The sequence below is a fragment of the Phascolarctos cinereus genome, unplaced genomic scaffold (genome assembly GCF_003287225.1).
Source record: "Phascolarctos cinereus isolate Bilbo 61053 unplaced genomic scaffold, phaCin_HiC Scaffold_2;HRSCAF=192, whole genome shotgun sequence".
NCBI classification, from domain to species: Eukaryota; Metazoa; Chordata; class Mammalia; order Diprotodontia; family Phascolarctidae; genus Phascolarctos; species Phascolarctos cinereus.
This window is the reverse complement of record NW_027555625.1, coordinates 406593654-406619624: the sequence shown is the minus strand read 5'-3', so window position 1 is coordinate 406619624 and position 25971 is coordinate 406593654. Positions and strand designations below refer to the sequence as shown.

The 25971-nt window shown below is 48.0% G+C and overlaps 1 protein-coding gene across 1 annotated transcript in view; it reads right to left on the bottom strand.

The window, feature by feature from the left end:
* FGF18 (fibroblast growth factor 18) overlaps positions 1-25971 on the bottom strand; it is a 48455-nt gene that overhangs the window by 12137 nt on the left and 10347 nt on the right. The window contains exon 3 of the mRNA XM_020992414.2: positions 17063-17243. Within this exon, the coding sequence (XP_020848073.1) occupies positions 17063-17243 (181 nt within the window). The remainder of the gene's footprint in view (positions 1-17062; positions 17244-25971) is intronic.

The following is a 25971-nucleotide window of genomic DNA, read 5'->3' as shown; positions in this document are numbered from 1 at the left end:
CACCACCACTAATTAAAATATGATACCCTCCTTTACACACATACACACACACAGAATTCACATAAAATTCAAAGATGTAGTAAGGAACCAGTAATTCCAGAAACAAGTGGAACCTCATTCTGCCCTCTTCCCTCTCTCCAGCATCCTGTGGGTCATGGACATCCAGGAAAACTCACAATAAAATAGGCTGGAAGTTCTGAACCCTTTACCTTAACCACCTCCATTCTATTTCCTCTCCCAAGGACCTCAGTTTAGCCTTCCCTGCTCGATCCCTGAGGTTACAGAGCCAAATTTTCCAGTGTCACTGAGAACTGTCTACCCCCTCTCCCCCAGCCCCAGGACATCTGAGTCAGTCCAGATGCCAAACACAGGGGACATGGTAAGGGGGAAGAGTTGTTACCAGCCATGACTCCTCTACAGGAAGGGTCTTCCTGTTCACTGGAAATGGGGCCTGAAAAGAGGGCTGCTGATGAAAAGCCAGGGTAAGTTGGGGAAAACCTGGCACAGACATTTTGAGGAGCCTGACAGATCTCAGCATTTAAGTCAGAATCAGCTGACTCAGCTATTATTGTTTAAAATTCCTTAATGACTACATAGTCCAACACGTTTTCCTAAAATGGAAGAGAGGTGTGTTGGGAAAGGAGAGGGGTTGGAGGGTTTTCAGACCATTTACCCTAAAGCCAATAAGCTCTCAGTGTGTAAGGAACCCTGGAATGGGAGCTAGGCATTCTAGGCTTTAGTCTCAGCTTTGCCACTCACCAGCTATGTAATGTCTTGGGGGCAGGTGGGGGGGGGGCAACGATATATTTAGAATCGGAGAACCTGGGTTCGAATTCTGACTCTGCTACTTACTACAGCCTGTGTGATCTTGGGCAATCAACAAGCCTTTATTAAGCACTTACCATATGCCAGGCACTGTGCTGATCACTTATACTCTCTCAGCCTCAGTTTCCTCTTTTGTGAAATGAGAAGGTAGTGTTCAATGATCTCCAAGAATCCTGTCAGTTTTAAAATTTGGCATCTGTTTTTTTTTTTTTTAAGCTGAGCATAAGCAACAACCTCCCAAGATGTAAAGCCGTCCAGAAAGGGAACGGGGACGCTCCAGAAGGCAGTGAAGTCTTCAAGCAGGGGTGAGCTAGCCATATGCAGAGGGGCTCTTCGGTTCTCTACTCCTCTGCGTACAGAGCCCACGCATCAGCAAAAGGAGATGCCAAGGAGTCCTCTAAGAAGGACAGATGGACGCCAGCGCTCCTCTCGCTGGTTTGGGGAGCAATGTCAGGGCCCACCAAGGGAAAGACGTGGAGGAAGGAGAGTCGATCTGTGGGGGCTGCAGCCTGGGCTCTGATGGGGTGAGGAAAGGCAGGCTGGGAGGATTAGGGAATAAAGGGAGGAGACAGACAAAATGTGGGATTTACAGTGAAGGAGAAGTGGGTGTGTGAACAGCTGCTGGGATTTCTTGGTTTGGGCTCTGAGAAGACATCTGGGGAAGTTTTCCTAGGTTGGTGTCCAAGGTTTACAAACCTGACCTGGCCAAGGGTTCGGAGTCCAACTAAGAAGAAGCTGAGACTTCAGAGAGCCTGACTGGGGAGGGGGTGAAGGGGCAGTAGAGATGCCTCCATGGGTGGGGGAGGGGGCAAGTATGGTCAGAAGACTACAGGCTTCACACTTGGGGATGCCAGCAGGGGAGAAGAGCTCTTTCAACCCTCTGAGGTGAAAAGAGAGAAAAGAAATTCTGAGAGAGGAAAAAAAATAGCAGTAGCCCTTGGAAATCCCGAAAGCCTTTCCCTGAAGCCCCCAGTCAAGTGCCTCGCTCGGGGGTCAAACAGAGGTCAATAACAGAGGTGAAGGGAATTGGCATCTATCCACAGACCCCACTAGGTAGGGGCTCTGCGGAGCACTTCACACACATTATCTCATTTGGTTCTGATGACAACCTTGTGAGGTAGGTGCTATTCTCATCTCCATTTTACAGTTGAGGAAACTGAGGCAGACTGAAGTCAAGCAATTTGCCCAGGGTCATACAGCCAGTAAGGCTGGATTTACACTTAGATCTTCCCGCCTTCTGCCAGAATGATCTCTCCACTGCCTCACCCTTCCCCAACCACACTGAGTCTATGCCCCTTTGGTAGACTACATGGCCCGTGAGGCTAACACTCTCTTACTTAGAATCTGTTTTCCCAGGACCGACCTAGCATAGAGCTCTGGTGCAGGGCAGACTCTCAAGAAATGCTTCTTTAATTGGACTGAGTACCTCAGCCAGCGGCCTGGAGTCCTGGGGACAGGTCAGCCTGGATTAAGTTGGCTCTGCGGATGTTAATTCTTCAGGACTCGGAACCCTGAAGACGATGTTCTCTCCACAGCCAGGGCAGACAAGAGGGTGTCAGCCTCCAATGTAAGCAGGAAAAATCCTGCTCTGGCCTGACTTGTCTAGATTGACTGTGAAGACTTGACATCCTCCTACGTTTTCAAAACCCCATCTTCAGATCCCCCAGTAGACAAGGCTCGTCGGCCCCCCCTCCCCCCACACCCAGACCACAAATGCTCAGTCTCCAACCCAGGGCCTGAGCTGGACTCAGGAAGAGCTAGAAGAGGCCACTTTGCCAAGGGAGGCCGCATCCTGTTCCCCCACCGCCACATGGGATGGAATGACCTTGACTCCAACTCAGCATTCATGACATCATGGGGAGGGAGCCAGGCCAGAATTATGTAAAGCCTTTGGGGAGTAATATCAGCCAGGACTCCAAGAATCCACCCTGAACTCAGTCCCGGAGCCCTGCCTGCACGTTTCTGAGCATTCTCGAGGCGGGTCCTTGGCTAAATCTGCTCCCCTACCCCCTCACCCTCTCCTTCATTGAATCAAGATCAAGATGCGAAGTGCTGCTCAAATTCCCGTCACAAAAATAGGGCACTTACAGCGACTTACTTAGCCCCTAGCCACCTGGAGGACGGGTAAAAGAAACTAAGGCAGGGGTCTTAGCCTTTTTTATGCCATGGGGTCCCTTCGGCAATCTGGTAAAAGTCCCGTCAGGATGACGTTGTTCAATGCATGAAATAAACTATGCATGGGATTACAAAGGAAACTGACAGTGTCGAAATAAAATTATCATAATATTTTAAGAAACAAGTTCACGTGACCCCGAGCAGGAAGACAGCAGGGTCAGGAGCTGAGGGAAAGCCAAGCTGGCATTTCTGCTCCGAAGGGTCTTCATCTCTTCTCTTCCCCTGTTCCGGGATCTCCATGCACCTTCCACTGCCCCTGGCTCTAAGGAAACCACTAGCTCTTCTAGGTCAGCACTGATCCCACCCCTCGACCTTCCAGAGGGGCTCTGGAAAACTCAAGCCAGGCATAGCCCCTCCGCTCCAGAGAGCTCACAGGATAAATATAACTGAAGAAGAAGCCTTCCTTCTCCCAACCCATCTCCACCCTCTGACAAGCAGTCCTGGTCTGCCCCTGGAGGACTGTATAAGAGATGGAGATAGGAAAGGAGCTCCCAGTCACAGAGGGCCTCACCCAGACAGGGTCAACACAAAAGCTCAAAGATGTGGGCAGCAGAAAGTTAGACTTCCTAATTTCCTTCCCCTCCACCCCCCACTCACATCTTTTGCATTTCTCCCCCTGCGTTGGGCCACTCACCAGCTTCCCTCCCTTAGCCACACTCCTGGGGCTCCTTGGGTCTCTGCCATTTCCCGGCCAGACCTTGGAGAGCGGCCTCTTTATTACTGAGCAAACTGACCCCTGGGCCTCTCTCCCTCTCCCCCTTCCCCCTCCTTCCTCAGCCATTAAGTGCAGCTAATGCATTCTGCATTAGTGCTCCAGGGCAGGAAAACGCCACTTCCAGAGCCAAGGGGTTAATTAGCATTTATGCAGCAGGCTAGTTGCTCTCTGCTAATTAAGAGGTAAGTTCACCTGGGAGGAAGGGAACCTTTGGTGCCCGACCAGCAGGGTGCCGCCTGGATATTCTGGCAGTCCCCTTCTGGAGAGGCACTTTCCACTCCCCTCAAGAAAATATCCGCCTGCTGTCTTCATCCCCATCTCCCCCACGATGGAAGCCCTCCAAGGGCGAGGACACCCCCATCTCTCCCCAGCAGATCAGAAGCTCCCTGAGGGTGGGAAATGCGCAGCGCATCAGATTGGGATCTAAGGAAGAGGGGCAGGGGTAGGTGGGACAAGAGGATGATATGATTTCTTCTCTACACAGGGGGCAGGAACCTACCTGATCCTCCTTCCTTTACCACTTTCTGCCAATGCCCCCTCCCTTTTTCAGGAACAGAAGAGATAATAGCATTTCACATTTATTAATGTTCCAGAATATTTCTCATCCTCTCAGGGAAAACAAATGAAACGAAATTAAAAACCACAACGATTATCTGAAACACCCCTGTATGCACCCCTATCCCTCAAGCCCTAGCCCCTGGGGAAAGCCATGAGCTTGGGCACCAAGGACAATCAGATGCCTCATGTTTAACTGTGCAGGCACCAAGCAGGTCGGGGGAGGGGGTGGTCTGTCTTCTTCCAGGGAGCAAAGGTCACTGGGTGGACATGCCTGAGAGACCTGGGACCCAAGATGGCTAATGCTTCTGACTCTCACGTGATGGTTCCTGAATTGATTCTAGCTCCTCCCCCTCTCCCTGGCTGCCAAAGACTTCCCCCACCCCACACAGAGCTCTCATATACTATCCTGGGGGAAGTTAGGTTAGTGGGAAGCCTCTCAGGCCAGGTAATCCTTTGACTAGTCCAGAATCACACCTTGGAACAGCTCTATGGGTGAAGGGGAAACGGTCCTAGACAGTTCTCTCGGAGGTTTCCTGGGAAGATAAATCTTTGACCAAAATCCAAGGATGATGAAAATCATTATTATGTGACATGTTAGGAAGGAATTTCAAAGAGCCAGTTGTAGGGGTGGAGAAAGAACATGGAGGTGATATCTCCCCTCCTCCCCCAAAACACAAACACACACACACACACACACCCCTTTAAGGTCCTATCCTGACACCTCATCTTGGTCTAGAGATAAGCTGAAGGCTCCACCAGGAAACAATCTCTAAGAGGTCCTACACCAAGTCAGAAAGGCTTTTAATTCAGGCCGGACAACTGAGGGCACGTCTGTGATGCCAGGGCCTGGAAGGTCCCTTCCAGCTCTAAAGCTATGCTCTCATGAGCCAAGCAAACAAAATTCAGAGACAGTAATCAGAAGACGGTTGGCCACAAGGCATGGAGGGGCTACCATATTCACTGCGGATTACCCAGACTAATGGACCTTTGAAATAGCAGTCATTAAAACTCACACTTCTATAATGATTTAAGGTTTGCAAAACATTGTTAATCCTTCCATTAACAAGCATTTACTAAACACCTACTGCATGCCAGGTACCATGCTAGGCAACTACAAGTACAACCAGGAGAAAGCCGTGCCTTCAGGGAGCCTGCAGTCTATTTTCCTCACAAGTCTAGGCAGTGTAAGGTTTATCCTTACTTTACAGATGAGAAAAGAGTTTTTCAGTGACTTACCTAAGGTCACATGGTCAGTTACGTGTCTGAAGGGGGATTCAAACGCAGGTCTGCTGACTCCAAGTCCAGGACTATTGCTGCCCTATCACACTGCTTGCCCACCCCACCCCTAAGTTCTAAAGTGCCCCCCTCTCCCTCCAACTCTGTAGAGAGGAAAAGGATGACTGAGTGCCCTGGAGAGAGCCCAAGGACAACATTCTCGGGGTCTCCGTTTCAGGAGTGGGGGAGACTAAAACAGAGGGTGGCCAGCGTCTGTGTGCCAGGCGTATGGACAAGTAGTCCAAGACAGCAATGTGGCCCCCTCCCTCAGGTTCCACAGCCATAGCTCCACAGATAAAAGGTTTATTTCCACAAAATCATAGGATTTAGAGCTAGAAGGAATTTACAGATAAGGTAACACCATTTTATATATGAGTAAACTGAGGCTCCCAGAGCAGTACTTAGCAGAGGCAAGATTCAAACCAGGGTCTTTCTGACTGACCCCTGCCTGTCTGGTAGAAGAGAAATAGATAAACCTGGGTCCTAACTACTAGAACATGGGAGATGCATTCGTCCCTTTCACCTTCATCCCCTCCCTTCCCCCACCTTGATGGGAGGTAGCCAGAAGACTGACTTGGATACAAGACAAATGCTGACATGGTGCTCTGAGCCACTTTCCATGCATCATCCTCCAGCAGAGAAAATATCCCAGTGGTGAAGGAGCATGGAGGTCACACCAAATCAATCCCTCCCTTGTGGCTGAAGGGCTTTCAAAGGCAGTGGGAGGGGAGGAACAGATCATCACTCAGTAGGAGTGAAAATGCACCCACTTCAAGTAGAAACAGTCCCCGGCCCAGAAGTCCCAGAGGACAATCCTGCTCACCCCTGAAGACTCCCAGGCAGAACCCCCAGTCTGGGATCCAATTAAGGTAATGGGAAACACAGGGAGAAAAATCAATCTGCTTTAGGCCGGCTGTAGCTCTAGACCTCCACAATTTCATCCCAGAGGTCAGCGTAGATTGGGTGGTCTGCTCCTGCCACAGGCAAAAAAAGAACCCAACTGTAGAGATAGGGGAGGGGCAGACTACTCCCCAAAGTCACCTGAGCCCAGGAAGGATGGTGCCAAGTTCCCCTGACACTCTTTGAGAAGATCACATCTGTTAGCCCTGTTCCCTCCCACTCCCCAAAATCCATTGGGCCAGCAGTGGGGGCGGCTAGTGGGTTACAGATCAGGAAGCCCGAATGATTCACTGGCTCATAGGATGCTAAAGTCACGGGGAGCTCTACAGACCATATAGTCCAACCGGCTCATGTTATGGAACGGGGAACAGGAGCCCCGAGGAGAAGTGACTTCCCCAAAGGACAAAGGTATTACATAAGGAGCCAACTCCACACAGACACACACACACACACACACACACACACACACACACACACACACACACACACACGCTCTTTCCTGTATATCATTAGCTAATCTCTCGCCTGGGATAGAGGATTAATTCAACCCCAGAAGTGAGCTGAAATTTCTAATTCAGATGTGCCAAAGGAGCCCTATTCTGGTGTCCCTCATCTGCCCCCATCCAAAATGTACAGGCGGTGGTGGGCACTGGACAAAGCAATGCCTGCCCCGCCCTCTGCACTGCCAGACAGGAAAATACTTGCCCTAGAAAGTCTAGGAGAGAAGAGATGGATGCAAAGGGAGTCCAGTCAAAAGAAATGACTACAGAAATCACAGAACTCGAAAGCTGCAAGGGACCTCAGAGGTCACCTGGTCAATCCCATACCTGAAGAGGGATCCCCGGGCATCTAATAATTTAACAATAACAACAATTATAATGATACCAGAGGCTAACATTTGTATAGCACTTTGAGATTTATCAAGTACTTTACATCTGAGGCTCCCAATAACCCTATGAGGTAGGTGCCATTATTACCGCCATTTTACAGATGAGGAAAACTGAGGCAGGCAGAGGTTTAATGCTTTGCCCAGGGTCACATAGCTAGGAAGTGTATGAGGCCAAATTTGAACTCAAGTTTTCCTGACCCCAAGTCCGACATTCCATCCACTAGGCCAAACGTATTCAGTACCTGCTAAAAATGCCAAGACATTGTTCGGGACGATGGGAATATGAGGACAAAAAACTAGAGGCCTCACCCCCAAGGAATTTACACAGATCTCTGTTACATCCCCAGCAAGCAGCCATTGAGTCTCGACTTGCAGCCCTCCAGTGAGAGGGAACTCACTACCTTCTCGGGCAACTCATTTCACTTAGGGGCAGCTGTATTTGTTGAGGGTTTTTTCCTCTCCCTCATAGGAGAAGCACAGAATCACAGATTCTGAGTTGCAAAGGACCTTAAAGGTCATTTAGTGCAACCCTATTTCCCACTGCTGCAGAAGAAATCTGTCTCTCTACACCTTTTCCCAGGGGTTCTTCATTTTGCCATCTGGGGCCAAGCAGGCAAGTCTACAGTCTCTCTTCCACCGGAAAACCCTTCAGATACTGGAAAAGAGTCATCCATGTGCCCACACCCAATTTTTTCTTCATCAAGCTAAGCATGTCCAAGTGTTTCAAGCCTTGACGCACTGCAGTCCAATTAAATTCCACAAATATTTACTAAGCGTAAGCGTAGAGGACCCGGTTAAGAACCGGTGGAGGGGAGGACCCCGGACAGGGTTAGATCCAGAGCTTCTACCAGGTCCTGAGCCCATTAGGGGGACTGTGTCTCCAACAGACTGCTCCTGGCTCAGCACAACCCAAGTACCTGAAAATGAGGATTACAGCAGAAGCAGGAAGTAAGAAAGGGAACCCTTACCTCCCCAATCCAATTTCAGCAAAAGCAAGGTGGGCCTGCAGTACAACGAAAGCAAGCAGATGCCAAGCTAAACATTTGGCGTGGGCTCCTCCTAATTCCTCGTGGACAGGGATCTTCTCTCTTATCTTCTATAGTGCTGTGTGTGCGGTATTGGGAGCACAGCAGGTGCAAAGTTAATGACAGATCAACAGACTGGCTGCCAGTGGAACTGGTCCACAGTTCTCCTGGACACCATTCCATCTTCCACCTCAGTGCTTTTCCCAGGCTATGTCCTCCAGGCCTAGAGCACTGTCCCTCCTCTCCTTTACTTCTTGGAACTCCTCTCTCTCCTTCAAGACTCAGCTGAAGGGCTGCTCCCTGAACAGGACAGGCCTCTCCTCATTCTGTGACAACCTGTCCCCCCAAAGTAGTTACTGCTCTCCCTTAGTGTGAATTGCGTTGTACTGACGTAGTTCACATCTTGGTTTTACTTCTCTGTTTATACACTGTTCTCCTCCACTAGAAGCTTCTTGACCGCAGAGACTTGTCCATTTTGGAGGGCTAGGGGAGTTTGGTATCCTCTCTTAATTCAAGGGCACATGGTTATCATATCAGTTCAAATTCTTTCCTCAACTGACATTTTTTTCTGGACTTCCTAATCATAAGCAATTGGGGGAGAGGGGGCGGGGAGGGTATTGGCTGAAGAGAATAAAAAACTTGCTCTTTCTGAATTTTATGATCCCACAACAGAATTCTGGTCCCCTATAGAAGACAGCTGTGGGGTGCAGCTTATAGACCAAATGCTGGCCATGGAATTGGGAAGACCTAAGTTCAAATCCAGGCTCAGGCACACATGGCTGTGTATTAAATCACTTAACCCCTCCCACACTGCTACCTCATCTGTAGAATGAAGATGATAATGGTGCCTCTCCCCCTTAGCTACACTGAGGAGCCAATGAAATGTCCACAAAGCTTCTGCAAACCTCAAAGCTTAGCTAGTGTTGTCATTAAGACGAGCACAGGGAGGCGGCTTCCCTCATTCTGGATTCATTGGGTCAGGCATCTCTGATTTGTTAAAAAGTCAACCATGGAGTCATCTCCCTTCAGACCTCCCCCCATGAAATGATACGGGATTTGCTTCGCATAGATTTTATTATTATAAATAATACTTATATTTATCACCTTCTCATATACTTTGTATCCAATAAATATAATCCATTATATTAAATATTTAATTTCATTAAATGTATATTTCTTAGAAAGGTATTACGATGAATAAATCTATTGTAAACCTATTTATATCTTATTTATCTGTGTACACATTGTTTCCCTCTGGTAGGACATAAAGTCCTGGAGGGCAGTGATACTCCCGTTCACCCAGCACAGTGCCTGGTACGTACATAGCAAGAGCTTAGCTTGGAGGCAGTGTGGTCCAGTGGTCCAGATCCTCTTTCCCAGTTCTGTCACTAACTAGCTGTGTGACCTTCGACAAAGCATAGTGCTTCTCTGGGCCTCAGAGCGATAAAATGGAGATCGACAGATCACAGGTGTTCAGCTAGAGACCTATGAGCCAAATGTAACCTGCTTAAGATTTCTCTGTCCTCCCCAAAACATGGACCTAGTTAGCCATCGTACATGATTGGTATACCAGTCAGCAGAACCTAGCCATGTGCCTGCTCCTTACTGCATCCTTGCAGGCTTGAATCAATGAGAAGCTACGAAAAATTCATTTGGCGTGAACACATGGATTTCTGATCATGAGGCCCATGGACAAAGGTCCCTTCTAGTTCTACCATTCCGTGATTCTAGGACACGTAAAATCAAACTTCCACCATCTCTCGGAGGCCTCTTTACCCTCCCGGGCCACAACCAGCATCTTGGCAGCCTGCCTCTGACATACCACGAGTCCAATGTGAACCTCTCCATGGATAGAGAGGAATCCATAGGAACAAGGGATGGAGGCTGGTATAACCATTCTCAGAAATTGTACACCTGGGCTAGATTCTGGGATACTAAGAGGCCATTGCTGGGGAGGAGAGAAGGGTGGGGCTGAGCTAGGGCTGTTACTTGGGATGAGACAAAGTGGGCAGGAAGCAGCCCATTTGGCAGCTTCCTGTTTTAGTTAAGTAGTCTCCTAATCAGGTGCTAAGCTCAGTTGTTTCTTCACTGCTACAGAGCTAAAAATGCTGCTGGCCTCTCTAAATTTCAGCACCCCAGTGCCAAGGCCACATTAACCTGCCCTAGTTACAACTTTGGAGCTTGGACAGTGCAACGTCTTCTATCACAGCTGGAGAGGAAAGGAGGATAGGAGAGGGAGAGCTGGGGAGGGCAACAATTTAAGTCTCCTCTCATCGAGCAAAACTGCCAAATAATGGAAAGTCCCCTCCCTCAGAACAGTCAGAGCTGGGAAGCCTCAGAGATACCAAGAAGCCAGAATTTTTTTTTCTTCCTCAGGAATCTCCTGTTGCCTGACAGCCTGAATCTCCTCAAAGGGCAATGGGATGTCATGCCGACTTCTCACAGGTCTCCTTCCCCCAAAACAATGAGACGTATATATGCCTGGGAAAAGAATTTAGTGGGAAGGGAGAAACTCGAACATTTCTGGATTTGGGGGCACAATGGAAAGGGAATAGCCAATGTCTGACTGACTCCCTAAGCTCTGGAGGGACCATCCTCCAGTCCTTTAAGGCCACTAAAAGAGGAAGACCTAGGCCACGAAGAGCAAAGTTGATGCACTGGGTTTAACCAAACGCTCTCTGAAATTTCTTCCAATTCCATGATTGTCTTAGGGGTATAGCTGGAGCTAATGAAACCAGAAGGTACACCAGAGAAAGGAGGAGCTGGTGATTTAGCCACAGCATAGTGCCCAAGGGCTCTCCTACACCCAATGTCAAGGATGGTATAGCAGAAATTGCCCTGGATCATGGCATTGGGATCAGGAGACCCAGCTTCAAATGCTGACTTAGATACTCAATGGCTCACGTGAGAACGGGCAAGTGAGGCTGCAAGGATGTATTTAGCCTTTCCTGTGTGCCAGGCACCGTGCTAAGTACTATCTGTTCTGGTACATCACAAACTCTCAACATCATCTTATCTGCAAAATGGAGATGACGATATTTGTATCATCTGCTTCCTAAGACTGTTGTGGAAGAAATGCTTTGTTAACAGTTAGAGCAACACAGAGATGTGAATTATTTATAATTATGGCCAAGGAGTTGGGATCTCTGGCCCGAGTTAACTGATTGGTCAGAAGTCCAGTGCCCCCAGCTCTTTCACTCAAGACATGTGCTCAGGGGCTCTAAAGTACTGGACTTCTTTCGCTGGGATGCTGGATATACCACACCCCAAACAACTAGGTAAGCATCATTCATTCACACATCTGCTGGGAACCTACTATGAACAAGGTATATAGGAATAATAATAGCTAATACATACATGTAGGTACATACATATATACACATGTATATATGCTAGCCATGTATTTTATCAGCATTCCAGTGGATCCCCATCGACCTGCCCTATTTACAATTCTAGAGCCTGGACAGGGAAATGTCTTCTCTTTAAGTGTGTGTACGTGTGTATATATGTATCTATATATTTATATAGCTGAAAAGACATAGGTGTATAGACAGATAGATATCTATCCAAACCTATGCCATAGAAGACATGGTAAAATGTAGAAGGCAGGTTGATGGGGGCTTGGCACTGGGAAATATAGATGTAGATAGACAGATAGATACAATGTGTGTATGTATATATGTAAATATACATACACACGTATGATAAACAGATGGATATGAGTATACACGTGGGCACTTACTGGCCTCACATTTTCAGCCTTATTAGCGCCCTGTGAGCTTGTCCAGGGTCACTCAGCTACTACATGTCTAAGGCAGTATTTGAAGACTTCCTTACTCTAAGTGCAGGACTCTCTCTTTAGTGTCAGTGGATGAATAAGACATTTCCAATCCTCGAGAAGCTTGCAATATAAAGGAGAGACAATAATAACAATAGCTCACCTTTTTGACAGTCTTTATAGTTTATAAAATGCTTTCCTCATAACTGTGAGGCAGGTGGTGAAAGTATTAATAGCCCCATTTTACAGATGCAGGAACTGAGGCTGTAAGAGGTTAAGTGACTTGCTCATAGTCCCAGAATGAGATGGTACCATAGTCAGAATTGAACCCAGGGGGTTGGCCTCCAGGTCCACCACCCTTTCTGCTAGTCATTCTCACTACAGTACAAAATAGCACGTGATAATGGTTCAAAGAAAGGTGCAAAGTGCCAGGGGGGTCAAAAGGAGGTCTCCCTTTTTTCTAGGACTTTCTACAGAGAAATCCAAAGCCAGAGCAGCTTCCCTGGGAAGACCGAGGTTGGAAAGGCTTCTCCTGAGTCTACTGCTGGCCACTGTCCCTTTCTTGTTGTTATTCAGTTGTTTCTGTCATGTCAGACACTTGGTGACCCTATTTGGGGTTTTCTTGGCAAAGATACTGGAGTGGTTTGCCATTTCCTTTTCCAGCTCATTTTACAGATGAGGAAACTGAGGCAAACAGGGTGAAGTGACTTGCCCAGGGCCACACAGCTAGTGAGTGTCTCAGGCCAAATTTAAACTCACAAAGATGAGTTTTCCCAACTCCAGGCTGGGTACTTTGTCTACTTAGCCACCTAGCTGCCCCAAACTTTTGTGCTCTAAAGAAATATCCTCTGGTCCACCTCATTCCCCCAGGGCCCTGAGCACAGAAGGACATGACAGGTAGTGGAGCACAGTGGAAAAGGTACAGGATTTGGAGTCAGAGGACCTGTGTTCAAATCCCACCTCTGCCACTTACACAAGCCTGGGTGACTTTGCACAAATCACTCCAGCTCTCTGGGTCTCAGTTCCCTCATCTGTAAAATTTAGAGGCTGTACTTAAAGCCTCCCCAAGGTTCCTTCTTGCCTCTGAATCTTCTTCCTCCATGGCATCATCAAGGACCAGCTCTCAAAGGAGCCTTCAACAATCCAGGATAAGCCCCGTTCCGAGCCCAGGGATGAAGCACAAAGGCCCCAAAGAGGAGGGAAGACAGCCTCGTCCTTCCTTCCCTCCCCCTTCCCTCTTTTGCAAAGGACAAGTCATGTGTGAGAAGCACCAGGCTGAAACGCATAATGCAGTATCGACTTGGGCATCCCCATTTTCCTACAGAGTCTGGCCACATAAATCCCCATCCCAATACTATTTGTATTGATTAACTGGGCTGGAGCATCACTGGACTCCAGGTCTCACAAACAGATGGGGTCTCAGATCCTCATCTGCATTTCTAATGAGACATTTAAATGGAGCAGCAGCATGGAGGTTTCCAAGCCCCTTCGCTGCCCTGAAGGGGCAGCATATTTCTTTCCGAGGCTGGGAGAGAAAGAAGTGAGAGGTGAAGTGACCAGAGTGGTTCCTTGGGGAAGTAGAGGAATTGCAGGGAGTAGGGGAAGATGGGGATAGTCGTGGTATCTGGAAATTCCTTGCCTCAGTTTTGTATGTGATGCATTCATCCACCTAGCTCATCTCGCTATCTGCCATTGCACCTGTGAATGCATCCTTTCCCTCCCCCTTTCTATTATCCCTTCCTGATCACTGCTCCCTATAGGTGTGGTCTTACCCTATGAGAATGTAAGCTCCTTGAGGGCAAGAACTGTGTGTTTTTAAAAGAGTTGTATCCCCCTCGCTAAGGCCAACACCTGACACAGTAGGCACTTAATAAATGTTTTTCCATTAATTAATTTATGCCTCTTGCTCTCCCATCTTTCTAGAACTGGAACAGCTGCAGAATTGGCCAAGGGATTACATGCAGAGATGGTTCCAATCAGACTCTGACCCTCACATCCGAGGCTCGGCCAGACCCCAGGGCCTCAACAACAGCCCAGCCTCAGAGGCTCACCAACAGGGGGCGGTGCTCCCTCTAGAGCAAATTGTACAAATATTATCTCGCTGAAAAAAGCAAGAAATATGAAGGATTCAGAGGAACCTGGGAAGACACACAGACCAGAGCAGAGCAAAGTAAGTGGAACCAGAAGAACTGACACGATGGCCACAAGAATGAAAAGAAAACACCATGGAATGACGTTAGAAAATGGTCATCAACAGAGTGACTTCAAAAGGTCACAGACTTAGAGTTAGAAGAGACCTTATTTTTAGACAGGAGGAAACTGAGGCCCAGAAATTAAGTGGTATGTCCCCCCCAATTTTACAAATGAGGAAACTGAGGTCCAGAGAGATCAGGTGACACATCCTCAGAATCTGAGGCAAGATTCAAACCCAGGCTCTATCAATTGCAAGTTGCACTCTATTCACCACTGCTGCCTCCACACCCTACCATCCCGCCCTCGCCCAGCTGAGGGTCGGCTATGCTTCCTGCCATTCCTCAGAGAGTCAGTTGACTACAGGTATGAAATGTCAGAGATGGGCAATCTGTCTGTCTGAGCTGACTATACTCCTTTTCCTTACAAGAGAAGGTAGTTATTGAGAAACGGCCACAGTGCTAAATTTTTAAAAGGGCATTAATTAAATATTTTAAAAAGACTTGTTTAACCCACTGTCCTGATTGTCACTCCCAGCGATCCTCCCAGAGCTCCGAGGAAACACTGCCACCCAGGCCTAACCCAAAGAGAAGGGAGAAACCTGGGGGACGGAGGAAGACAGAGGAAAGAGAATGGCAAAATCACCGAATGTGGAACCTGGAATGCACCTTAAGACCACTGAGTCCAGTCCCTCATTTTATGGAGCCGGAGAAGTGACTTTCCCAAAGTCAAACAGCTGGTAAAGGACAGAATCGGACTTGGAAACCTGGTCTTCTAATTGAGCCGTTCTGTTCCCCCAGTGAAAATAAAGAGAAGAGAAACATGAAGGGATGAGGGTGACAGGGAGAGGGGACAGACAGGGTGTAGGGATAAGAGATGAAGAGGAGAGGATATGGGGGAGAGAGAGAGAGAGAGGGAGGATCACAGGGAAGCAGAGTGAAGGAGAGATGCAGGGACCCTCTGACATCGAGCTCCTGGGCAGCTGGGCAGTGCAGGGCTCAGAGCTCAGCTTGCCCAGCCCAGCCCAGCCCCCGGTGACCGTGCAGCTGCCACACTCTGGGATCTTGAGATGAGGTCAGCTCTGCCCCGGGGCTGAGTGAGTGAAAATAAATGGAGTCTAAGATAAAAGGTTCAAGAAATTATTTGTCTTGTTGTCATGTCACAACTGTATCGGGCAGGAGCTGGGGGCCTGGCAGGCCAGGCATCCTGCTGTTTCAGCTGGAGAGCTCCCAGGGCACTACCGCCCCCCCCAACACACACACACACACACACACACACACACACACACACACACACACACACACACATATACAATCTACCCACATACATACACAAGGCCCAAGTCCCCTGGCCCCCCAAGCCCTGGTCCACCTCCCCCAGCAAGCATACATGCAGCTTCCACTGTCTGAGACTCCAAGACCATCTCATCTCAGGCTACAGACCTCCCCACCCCCCTAGCTCTTCTCCAAGGATCTGACTCCTGGGAATAAGCAGATTATAAAGTTAGAGCACTCCTTCCCCATCCCAGACTTAAAGGGCAGGGCCTACAAGGAGGGGCTAGACAGTCTCTAAGCACCCTAAATTCTAAGGGTCTATAATTCTCTGATCCTTTCCTATGGGGACTGCATGCCTAGACTAAAAAACAGAGATGCTAGCATTTCCTACGCTTCAGCTCAGGCCCAAAGGTTTTCCCTTTGGAAAACAAGAAGATACCAGTGAGAAAACGGATTGGGTTTTCTGTTTTTCTGCCTGTATAGAAGGAAGGGATGGAGTAATGGATTTTCTTTTCCTCAAGCCTTGAGCCAATAGCAATTTGGAGGTTCAGGAGACCCCAAACAACCTCATAGTGTCATCCCTAGAGTTTAAGTAGAACTCAGTCATCAAAAAAGTTCCCTGAGGGTCAGAGAGCACATAAACAGGGCATGGCAATTGAGGCTCTGCCACAGGGCAAACAATTTAGAGGACATCAAGAAACAGAAACAACAGAGCTTAGTTTTAGTAGCAAGCTAACAGACAGTGCACTGGGGTCAGTGCCTCTGCTACCCCCAGAGTCCTTTTCCCTCTCCAGCAGTGGTCTTTCACCAGTGTCCCAAGGCCTCTCTTTCACCCCACAATGAGATACTTTCTTCCGTCCCTTAATTGGGGGTGTACTTTCTAGTTACAGCTCTGGAATCAGGGAAAAGAAAGGAAGGCATTCCACACCACTATTGCACGCTGAAAGCTGACATGGTACCCATGCACATATACACACACAGCTGCCCACTGGGTATATGCCACCACAGAATCTCAGAGCTAGACGGGGCCTCTGAAGGCTGCTAGTACCACTCATGCCTGAATAAGAATCCCCTCCAGTGATTATCCAGCTTAAAGACCTGTAGTCACCGAGAAGCCAGGAAACCCCCCACCCCACCCCCACCCGGAGCCAGCAGCCCATCTCACTTTGAGATGGCTCTGGTTGCTGGGAGGTTTTTCCTGATATTTAGCCTAAATCTGCCTTTTTAAAAGGAGGACTGTTTAGTCAACAAAGATCCAGAGAAAGCCCTCACCCTGCTCGGTTTCTTGGAGAAGGGGCTGGTGAAGCAGCAGATCAAATCACTTGACCCCGTGCCCAGGACTCTGTGTACCCCCGTACCCCCTCCCTCGGGATTCGGTAGCTATTTCAGCCGATGAGCCCCGCCCCAGGCTCACGAGGGGGCTGGGGGAGAATCCCCGAGCCCAGCGAAGTCTCCTACCATATTTGTCTCCATCTTCCCCTTTGGCGCTAATCCTCCGGCCCAGCACCTGAATGTGCTTCCCGCTCGTCCGGCTGTACAGCTGGTACAGCCTCAGCTGCTTCCTGCTCACATCATCCCGAGCTCTCGTCTGGTTCTCCACATGGACACGGAAATCCACGTTCTCCTCAGCCGCCAACACCTGTAAGGGGGGAGAGACAAGGTGACTCCTGGAACAGCGAGCTCGGGGTCCCCAGTTCTCTTCCATAGGAAAGGCCTCACAGGGAGTAAGGGTGGGGACAGAGGGGAGCTGGGGCTGACGGCCCAGAGCCCCTGCACTGGTTTCAGCTGTGGTTCTGAGCAACTGTGGGAAGCAATGTGTGACCCTCATATGACAGGGCGGGAGAAGACTAGGGTGGGGAAAATATAATAGGACAACGGGATTGGATCCCTATGTTTAGAGCTGCAAGGAACCTTGGAGGCCATGGAGACCAGCCCCCTCATTTTTACAGATGAAGAAACTGAAGCTGATAAAGGTTAAGTGACTTGCCCAGGGTCACACAGCTAATAAATATACGAGGCAGGATTTCTGCAGTGCCAGCTCCCCCTGACTCTAAGCTCAGCACTTTATCCACAAAGCCACTTAGATGCCTCGAAACTGAGGAAAGAGAGATTAAGTGACTTGCCTAGGGAGGAGTTGAATCCAGGTCTTCCGGACTCCAAGTTCAATACTCCATCCTGTACATCTCACTGTTCCTCACAGTGGAATCTGCAGATCTGGGTTCCAGTCTCGGCCCTGTCACTGACTTGCTGGGTGGCCCTTAACTTCACACTGCATCAAATTTCCTTCTCTATAAAATGGGAGGGATAAAACCTGCCCTCCAACCTCACAGGACGGTTATGAGGATCAGACGAGACGATGGGTGAGAAAGAAGTGCAATACAAACACAACACGGCCTTATTGCAGCTTTCAGGAGACAGGGGGAAGACTGAGGCACGGAGCAATGGCGTCCTCTTGCCCAAGTTAATTAAGGCAGATTCAGAATGGAAAGCCAGATTCACCTCCTGACTCAAGATTCTGGTACTACAAGAGAGACTCTCCTCCCCTGCTCCCCCCACCCAAGGCCCACAGAAAAATGACTTCCTTAGAACCAAATTCCTCCTCTGCCCTCCCAGTTTGGCCAACTGGGGGGCTTCAGGGTCACGTGAAGAAATTGTCACCATGAAGTGGGATTCTGGATCCTATCTACGGGAGGAGAGCAGCAGAGCATATGCCCAGAATTTCATCAGGAATAAGAATGTCCATCTTTATCTCCGAATACTCCCAGCTCAGCCTCCACTCCAGTCAAATCAACATCCTCGTCTTGTCCCATAAATACACCACAAGCATTCCAATCTCGATGCCTTCTCCATAGGGCGCATAGAGGGTGGGCATGGTATGTCACCACCCCCTGGGTATGCCAACACACTAGGCCCATGCTCTATGCACTTCTGTGTCCTACAATCATACCGTGTGTTCCGTCTGCTCAATTCAGGTCCCCTCCCTCTTCTGACCTTCCAAATCCTAACCATACTTCCAGGTCCAGATCAAGCCCAATTTTTCTCTGTGAAATCATCCTTAATCACTCCAACCCACCCTGACTTATGACTCACAGTACGGCGGAAAGAGCTTGGGTTCAAATCTCATCTCTGATGCTTACCACCTATGTGACCTTGGCATATCACTTAACTTCTCTGCATCTCACTTTCCTCAACTATAAAACGTTGGAGCTAGACTGGATAGCCTTTGAAATCCCTTCCAGCTCAAGAACTAGGATTCTACACATTCCTAAAACAGTCAATTTACATTCTGAACCTCACACGGTGGCGAGTTTTGTTCAGTATTGTTGGCATCTCCCACGAAATTACAGGACACTGCATCGTGACCTTTGCACGCATCCCAACCCAATGATTCTCTCTTTGTGAATCAAATCTCCACCAAGGACTAAGCTTAGGTCCAAGGGTCATTAACACATAGAGACATACTTCTAGAAATTTGCAGTCCTACTTTGGGCTTAGGAGCCTCTGAGGAAACTGAGGCTCAGTTTGGCCTCAGCCCTTCTTGTTGATGCTAATAAAGAAATTTAACCCACTGAGGGAATCCCAAAGACTTTTTTCCAGGAAATCACACCCAATTATGTCCCACAATATTCTCTCTCTGTCTCTCTCTTCTCCCTTCTCTCTGCCCCTTTCTCTCTCTCTCTCTCTCTGTCCTCCCCCACACCCGCCCCGAGAGAACTATGTGTCATAATTCATACCTTAGGTTTACTAAATGGATTTAGATTGTGGTTCCCCTTGGGCTTAGTCAGATGACTGGTAGCTTGTTTATAGGATGAGCTTGCCTACAATCCCATCCATCTCTGAACCTGAATGATGTCAGTATTTTGATTCCTCAGCAGCCCAATGCCTCTCTCCAGCCCCTAGAAACAAGTCTCAAGGATTCCTGATTCACCTTCAGACAACTCATACTCACCAGGGACCTTATTGATCAGAGGTCAAACCAATCTGATGACCCCACATCCCCCACAGATAAGCAGGAAGTCACTGTTCCCCAGAAGCCAGCCCCACATTAACGATTTTCTTCCTGACCCCTCCCGACACAAAGGGGGTGACCTGAGGTCATCAGGAGGTACTGGGTGGAGTTTCTTCCCCAGGATGTGGGAAGAGTAATCATCTCTCGCAGTCTCTACCGCCTGAGCCAAACCCAGCTATTAGATAAATCAGGAAACACCCCAAGGTGGCATAAGGGGCAGGGATGACCACAAAGGGGACACCGTATAGTCCTGAGATTCAAGGTCCGAGGTACCAGGTGCGGCCAAATCTATTATTTGCATCTCTAGATATACAACAGAACACATCACCTTCTCTGGAACTATGGCCCAGGGTGACTCAAAACTACGGTCAGTGGGGAGCACCCCAGGACCTCCCAAGACCAACTCAGGAGGCAGCAAGGCAACTATTTACCCTACCCCTCCCAAAGAAGCTTTCTCCACCGGGGGTCTTTGTCGTAGGATTAAGTAGGATATAAAAATGAAGCTCACAGTTCTATAGATACACTCATCTACGTAAACAGGCCCCCTGGAGCATGCTGGAGAAGCCTCTCTGAAGATGCCCCAGAAAGCCATCCCACCACATGCTCTGCATGTGGACTTGGGCTCTCTCCCCTCCCACCTCCTTCACTGAGCCAAGACAAGGGGCCCTTTTCTAGACCTCTGGCTGCTGTCATCTGCTGAGGCAGTCCAGCATTGCTGTATATCAGTTAAACCCTTTACAGATCTGCAAAAGATATAATCTGAACAAGAAATCATTGGTTTGTTTTTTAAAGTGATTCATGTTTTTAAATGCATGCAAGGGGCTTATTATCTTAAAGGATTCTTACCTTTACATAAAGTTAATTAATGACTTTTCCTAATTTGTCTTCTAACACAGAAACATAACTGTCCAGTGTCAGGTTTTTTCCCAATGGGGTCTACCTCCGCTCAAGACTAACTTGCTTACCACCCCCGCTGCTCCCCCAAACTTCAGTTAGCTCCAGACTGACATGTCAGAAAACATTCTCCAATCTCCCTGCTCCTTGAAGGTTAACATGGATGAAGAAGCGACCGACAACAGCAACTGCAGTCCATTATCTTGTTGACCCAATAAGATTAAATGTCTTTGTTGAGCCAAGGTCACAAGACCATAGGATTTACAGTTGAAAGGTACCTCAGAGATTTTTTTTAAAAATAAGAACATGTTTTCTTTTTCTTTTTGATTCTCACTCACTTGATTATATCTTAAAATGAAAACTATATGCCCCCCCCCCAAATCACATGGTTTCCAAGTTCAGAAGCCTGTCCTTGGTTGGCGAGTAGCTGCAGTTATCATCAACACTTCACTACAAGCATAACCTTCAAATCAAGAGCTTTGCATCAGGCTTCTCATTTTAACAAAATCTTTGCCTAAGTTATTAAAACAAGGGAAGATTTTAAAGAAGGGTACTAAATAAAAATGTGCATTAGCTGGCTCCAATTTCCTCATTTTACAAAAGAGGCCCACAGAAGTTCAGAGACTTCAATTTATCAGACATTTTACTAAGTAACCAGTTTGTAGAAAGCCACTGTGCTACCTACAGTAGGCAGTAGGGATACAAAATTGGGAAATGTGGAAGGTCACACAGGGGATCAGTAATAGATGTGGGATTCAAACCTAGGTTTTCTGATTATGTACCCCATGCTGTGTTGACGATATAGCACAGTGTCTCTGTCCAGCACAGAATAACAGCTAGTGTGCTGAACCTGGAGGCTGCCAGGCTGCACGGCATCCCGAGTCACACCCTCCAAAGTCTGTGTGTGCGTGTGTGGGGGGGAGTGGCAAGACAGGGAGAGAGAGACAGAAGAGGGGAAGGGGGAAGGGAGAGCAAGAGGGGGGGGAAGGAAAGAGGAGAGGGAGAGGAGGGGGGAAAAGGGGAGGCTGGGAGAGGGAGGGAGAGAGAGAGAATCAGTTTAGAAGGCCCCCTTTTCCAAGCTTCTTTCATCTACCACCTTCTCTGACTCCAGGACCACCAAGGATTCAGTGATGCATAGGAGTCCTACCTACTGAGTGATAGAGACAGACCAGCCCTTATCTCCATACAGCACTGCTGACTTAGTCTCCCCTCTAAGTGAACCTTCCCTTAGTATTGCCGTACAGTACAGAATAACAATGGAGGTGAGATATCTCTTCAAGGTTTGTCAAGCCTTTCACACACGCTGCCTCACTTGATCAATGCCACAGCTCACGGGCACTGCCGTCCCTAGTTGACATGTGAAGAAAGTGAGGTTCAGAGAGGATGAATGATGTGCCCGTCATCCCATAACTGGTAAGCGTGAGCAGCAGAATTCAAGACAGAGACTTTTACTCCAAGTTCAAGCCTCTTTCTGTGGAATTTGGACTCCAAGGACACAAGTTCAAATACTGGATCTTCTTCTCACTATTTGTGTGACACTGAAAAGGTCCATTTCAGTTTCCTCACTGGTAAAATGAGAGAATTACACTAGGTGATCTCTAAGGACCTTCTGGCTATAAATCTTATGACCTAGATGGGGTTTTTTTGTGGCTCTCTTGAGAGATTTCACAGTCCCCAAGAGCTCTCCTCTCCATTCCAGTGTCTGTCTGATCTCTCTGAGGGATGGTGCTGACAACTCCAGGAAGGCAAGCACTGAATCACCTGGTTCTCCGTCCCTCTTTCTCCTTCAGCTGCTTCTCTCTCTAGGACTTAACCCTCCAGTGCTCCTCTCCTCTGGATCTTTTTTTCAGCCCCTCCTTCCTCCCGAGACTCACAGAGATGGAAGGGACCTCCCCAGCTCCGCCTCCAAATGGACAGCGCATCTCAACCCATCCTCTCTTTGTCAGGCCTCCAGTTTCCTGTGTTCCTTTTGAAGAGTCCCTGACACCCCAGCCTGAAAAACACCATGAGCGTCATCCCGCCATCCTGGAAATCACCAAGGAAACCCAGGACAGGCAGGACTATTCCCTTATGGTCAACAACAACTAAAGGAGATTTCAGAGGTACTTTTCAGTTTATAAAACCTCATCCAGACATCATCCCGTTAGTTACTTACTACTCCTCTGTCAAGGAGGTAGTGCTTTCTACCTGCCTCATAGTAAGCAAGTATTTCCTCTTTTACAGATGAGGAAACTATCATAGAGAAGTTAAGTGAGGAACAGAACAAGAGATCCAGGAGTCACATACTTTGAGATCAGATCCAACATCTTTCTACTATAGTACAGCTGCTTCACGGACACCATGAACCAGGCTCCAGAGAGAGGTCCACAAGTAATACGAGATGAGGGGATTTCTCCACTAACTAGCAGTCACCTGACCAGAAAATGGAGGATGAAGATAGAAAAAATAATTTCTGTTTAAGGCAGTTGACTCTCAGATGTCTTGGAGTGGATGCTCTGACACCTACCCTTCATCCACACTAGCCCTCTCTAACACTGGTCTCACCAACCCTCCCATCTTACTTCCCTTCCCAATTCTCTCCTCTTCCTGTTTCTTAGACAGAAACAAAGTTTCTAGGGGTGAGAACCTGAGTTTGCCTTTTGCTGCCTTATTTCATGGGATGTTCAAGGCTATAGATAAGCCTTTCCCAAGAGCCATCTTCTAAAGATTTCTAAAGAGGGTCACTTCCCCCTAAGTTATTCAATGATATCCCATCCTCTGCTGGCCCTTCTGGGAGTCACTGGATTTTAGAGCTGTAAGAGATCTTAGAGGAGAGATCATTTGGTCGAACCCTTTCATCTTCCAAGGAGTAAACAAACCCAGAAAACTTTAAATGACTTGCCCGTAGTTACTGGGGCAATGTGGAAGAGCTGGATTTGAACTCAGGTCTCACGACTCAAAATCCACTCTACTAGAAGTCATTCCTGTATGACATATCAATGGGAAAAAGAGAAGATTTGGGGAAATAATGGATATTCCACTTACTAGGGATAGAGTCAAGAAGATAAAGCTTCCTGGCCAAATCTCTTTCTACCTAAACACAGCTCTTAGAGATGGGAGCAGGCAGCCAACCTCCTGCCACTCACAACCTTTATTTCCACTACTTTCCACTAACCCATAAATAGAACACGCTTGTGTCACTGCATGGACAATGGGTGGTTCTCATGTGCCATGGGCTTGGGAAAACATGCTAGTTAAACCTTCCTATATCCTCCCCATCCTCATCCACAATCTGGAACCCCCCACTACATGAGAACCCAGAGAGACAGCAGACACACAAAAATCGATTCTATGAATACCCAGAAATAGAATAGAGAATGTTCATATTCATTAACATTATCACACATCACACTCAACATAGACAGTATATACATATGCACCTTCCCCAAAGCATAAGTGTCTTTATTTCTATAACTAGACACAGAACTCTGAAGCATGGGTCAGAGAAGAGAAAAGGAAGAAGTGGTGCCTCATCTCTGGCATAACAATGATAATTATGTTTGCATATGTATTTTGCAACCACTGAGTGGCTCAGTGGATAGAGGCCTAGAGTCAGGAAGGCCTGAGTTCAAATCCCACCTCAGATACTTACTATCTGTGCGACCCTGGGCAAGTCACTTAATCCCTGTTTGACTCAGTTTCCTCATTTGCAAAATGAGCTGGAGAAGGAAATGGCAAACCATTCCAGTATTTTTGCTAGCAAAACCCCAAATTGGGTCGCAAAGAGTCTGGCGTGACTGAGAAACAACATATTGATATGTAGATTATAGACAGAGACATGGAAAGAGAGATGTGGATAGATTAGACAGACAAACGCGGCTAGGTGACCTGTCTAAGAGCTCAAAGGTCTACACTAAAGGTCTACAAAGCATTTTCTTTAGAACAGCCCGATAAGGTAATACAAGTATCATTACCCTCATTTTAGAGAGGAGAAAACAGAGGCTCAGAGAAGTCTTTGGTCAAACAATTAGTAAATGTCAGAGCCAGGATTTAAACTCAGTTCCCCTGACTTTAACTCCGTGTTTGTTCAACCTGCGGCTTCAGTCTGCCTCTGTCTACTGTCAAGAGGCATCTCCTATATCCTCTGACTAAACCTTCCCTTTGTTCCAGGTTCTCCAGGCAGTGAACAAAGAAGAACAAGATGTTAAACACAAGTAGGTTGAGAACGTGGGAAGGAGAAGAGAACACTTCCCGGATGCTGGGGCTAGGATAAGATTATCCCTTCCAAGGGATTGGTCACCCCCCCCTCCTCCTCCTCTTCCTCCTCCTTCAGTGTAGGGCCTTACTCTCCGGGGAACATTCTCTGCTTCAGCTCTTCCAGGAATGACAACCCAAATGCGGGCCAAGGGGCCTACTCTCCAGAGTTCATTGTGCATGCCTCCTATTCCCCTCGCCCCAGCCCCTCCCATCTATCCCACTGTCCTCTGGGGAAGAAAGGCCAGGCAGCAATCACAGGGAAGACAGAGATCCTCTTTAAGGCATGTGTAGTCTGAGGGGAGGGGAGGAAAACAGAATTTAAGAAGGAAAAGAAGTGAAGGAGGGAAAGAGGAAGAGAGGGAGAGGTCCGGACACCAAAGGAACCACCTTGGACTACAGAGGGGAAGAGACAGGCAGTAAGATGGAGAGAGAGAGATGCTGGAGCATAGTGTCTTCAGAATCCTATCAGATTTAGTCCTCCACTAAAGAAGCTCCCCTTCTACCTCAGGGCTAAGCAAGGTACCTTTGAACCCCTAAGCATGCCTGGTGAGAGCATGTTCTAAGTGTTCTGCTGGAAAAGGAAGAGAAGTGATGAAGAATCCCAGGCTTCAGGATCTCCTTGTCTCCAGCAGAGGACGAAGCTGGTGCAGCTGAATCGGTACCCCAGCCCTGCAAGGCTAGGCCTGAACTCCAGAGCTCATGATGAAAAATCCTATCAGCCCAAGCATGGCTTCTCTGGACTTTCCAGACCACAAGCCACTGGGGAGGACAGAAAAGACCAGACAATTACTCCTCTTTGAAGGGATGCGTGGTCAGATGCCCCCCCACACACACACACTCCCAGTGAACAGACAGCACAGGAAGAAGTCTCTTTCATTTTGGCACTGATTGGATTGGGCACCTGCGGTTTGGTCAAAACCAACCACAGGACCACAGCCCTCCCCTTACTCACTCCTCCAAATTACTTTGTACTTACTTCATATATGTTGTGTACAAGTTCCTTCCTCCAGAAGAAGATAAGCTCCTTGAGGACAAAGATTTTTTTGTTTTTTGGTGTGTGTGTGTGTGTGCTTGAATCCCCAGTGCCTTAGCCCAGGACCCTGCAGGTACTTAATGCTTGTTGAATTGAATTCCCAGGGCAAGGTATCAACCAATCCTCTACCCCCAAGGCAGAACAGGCCTTCCTCCCACTCAGAGAGCTAGGGCCCTGATGCCTGTTTTTGTGTGC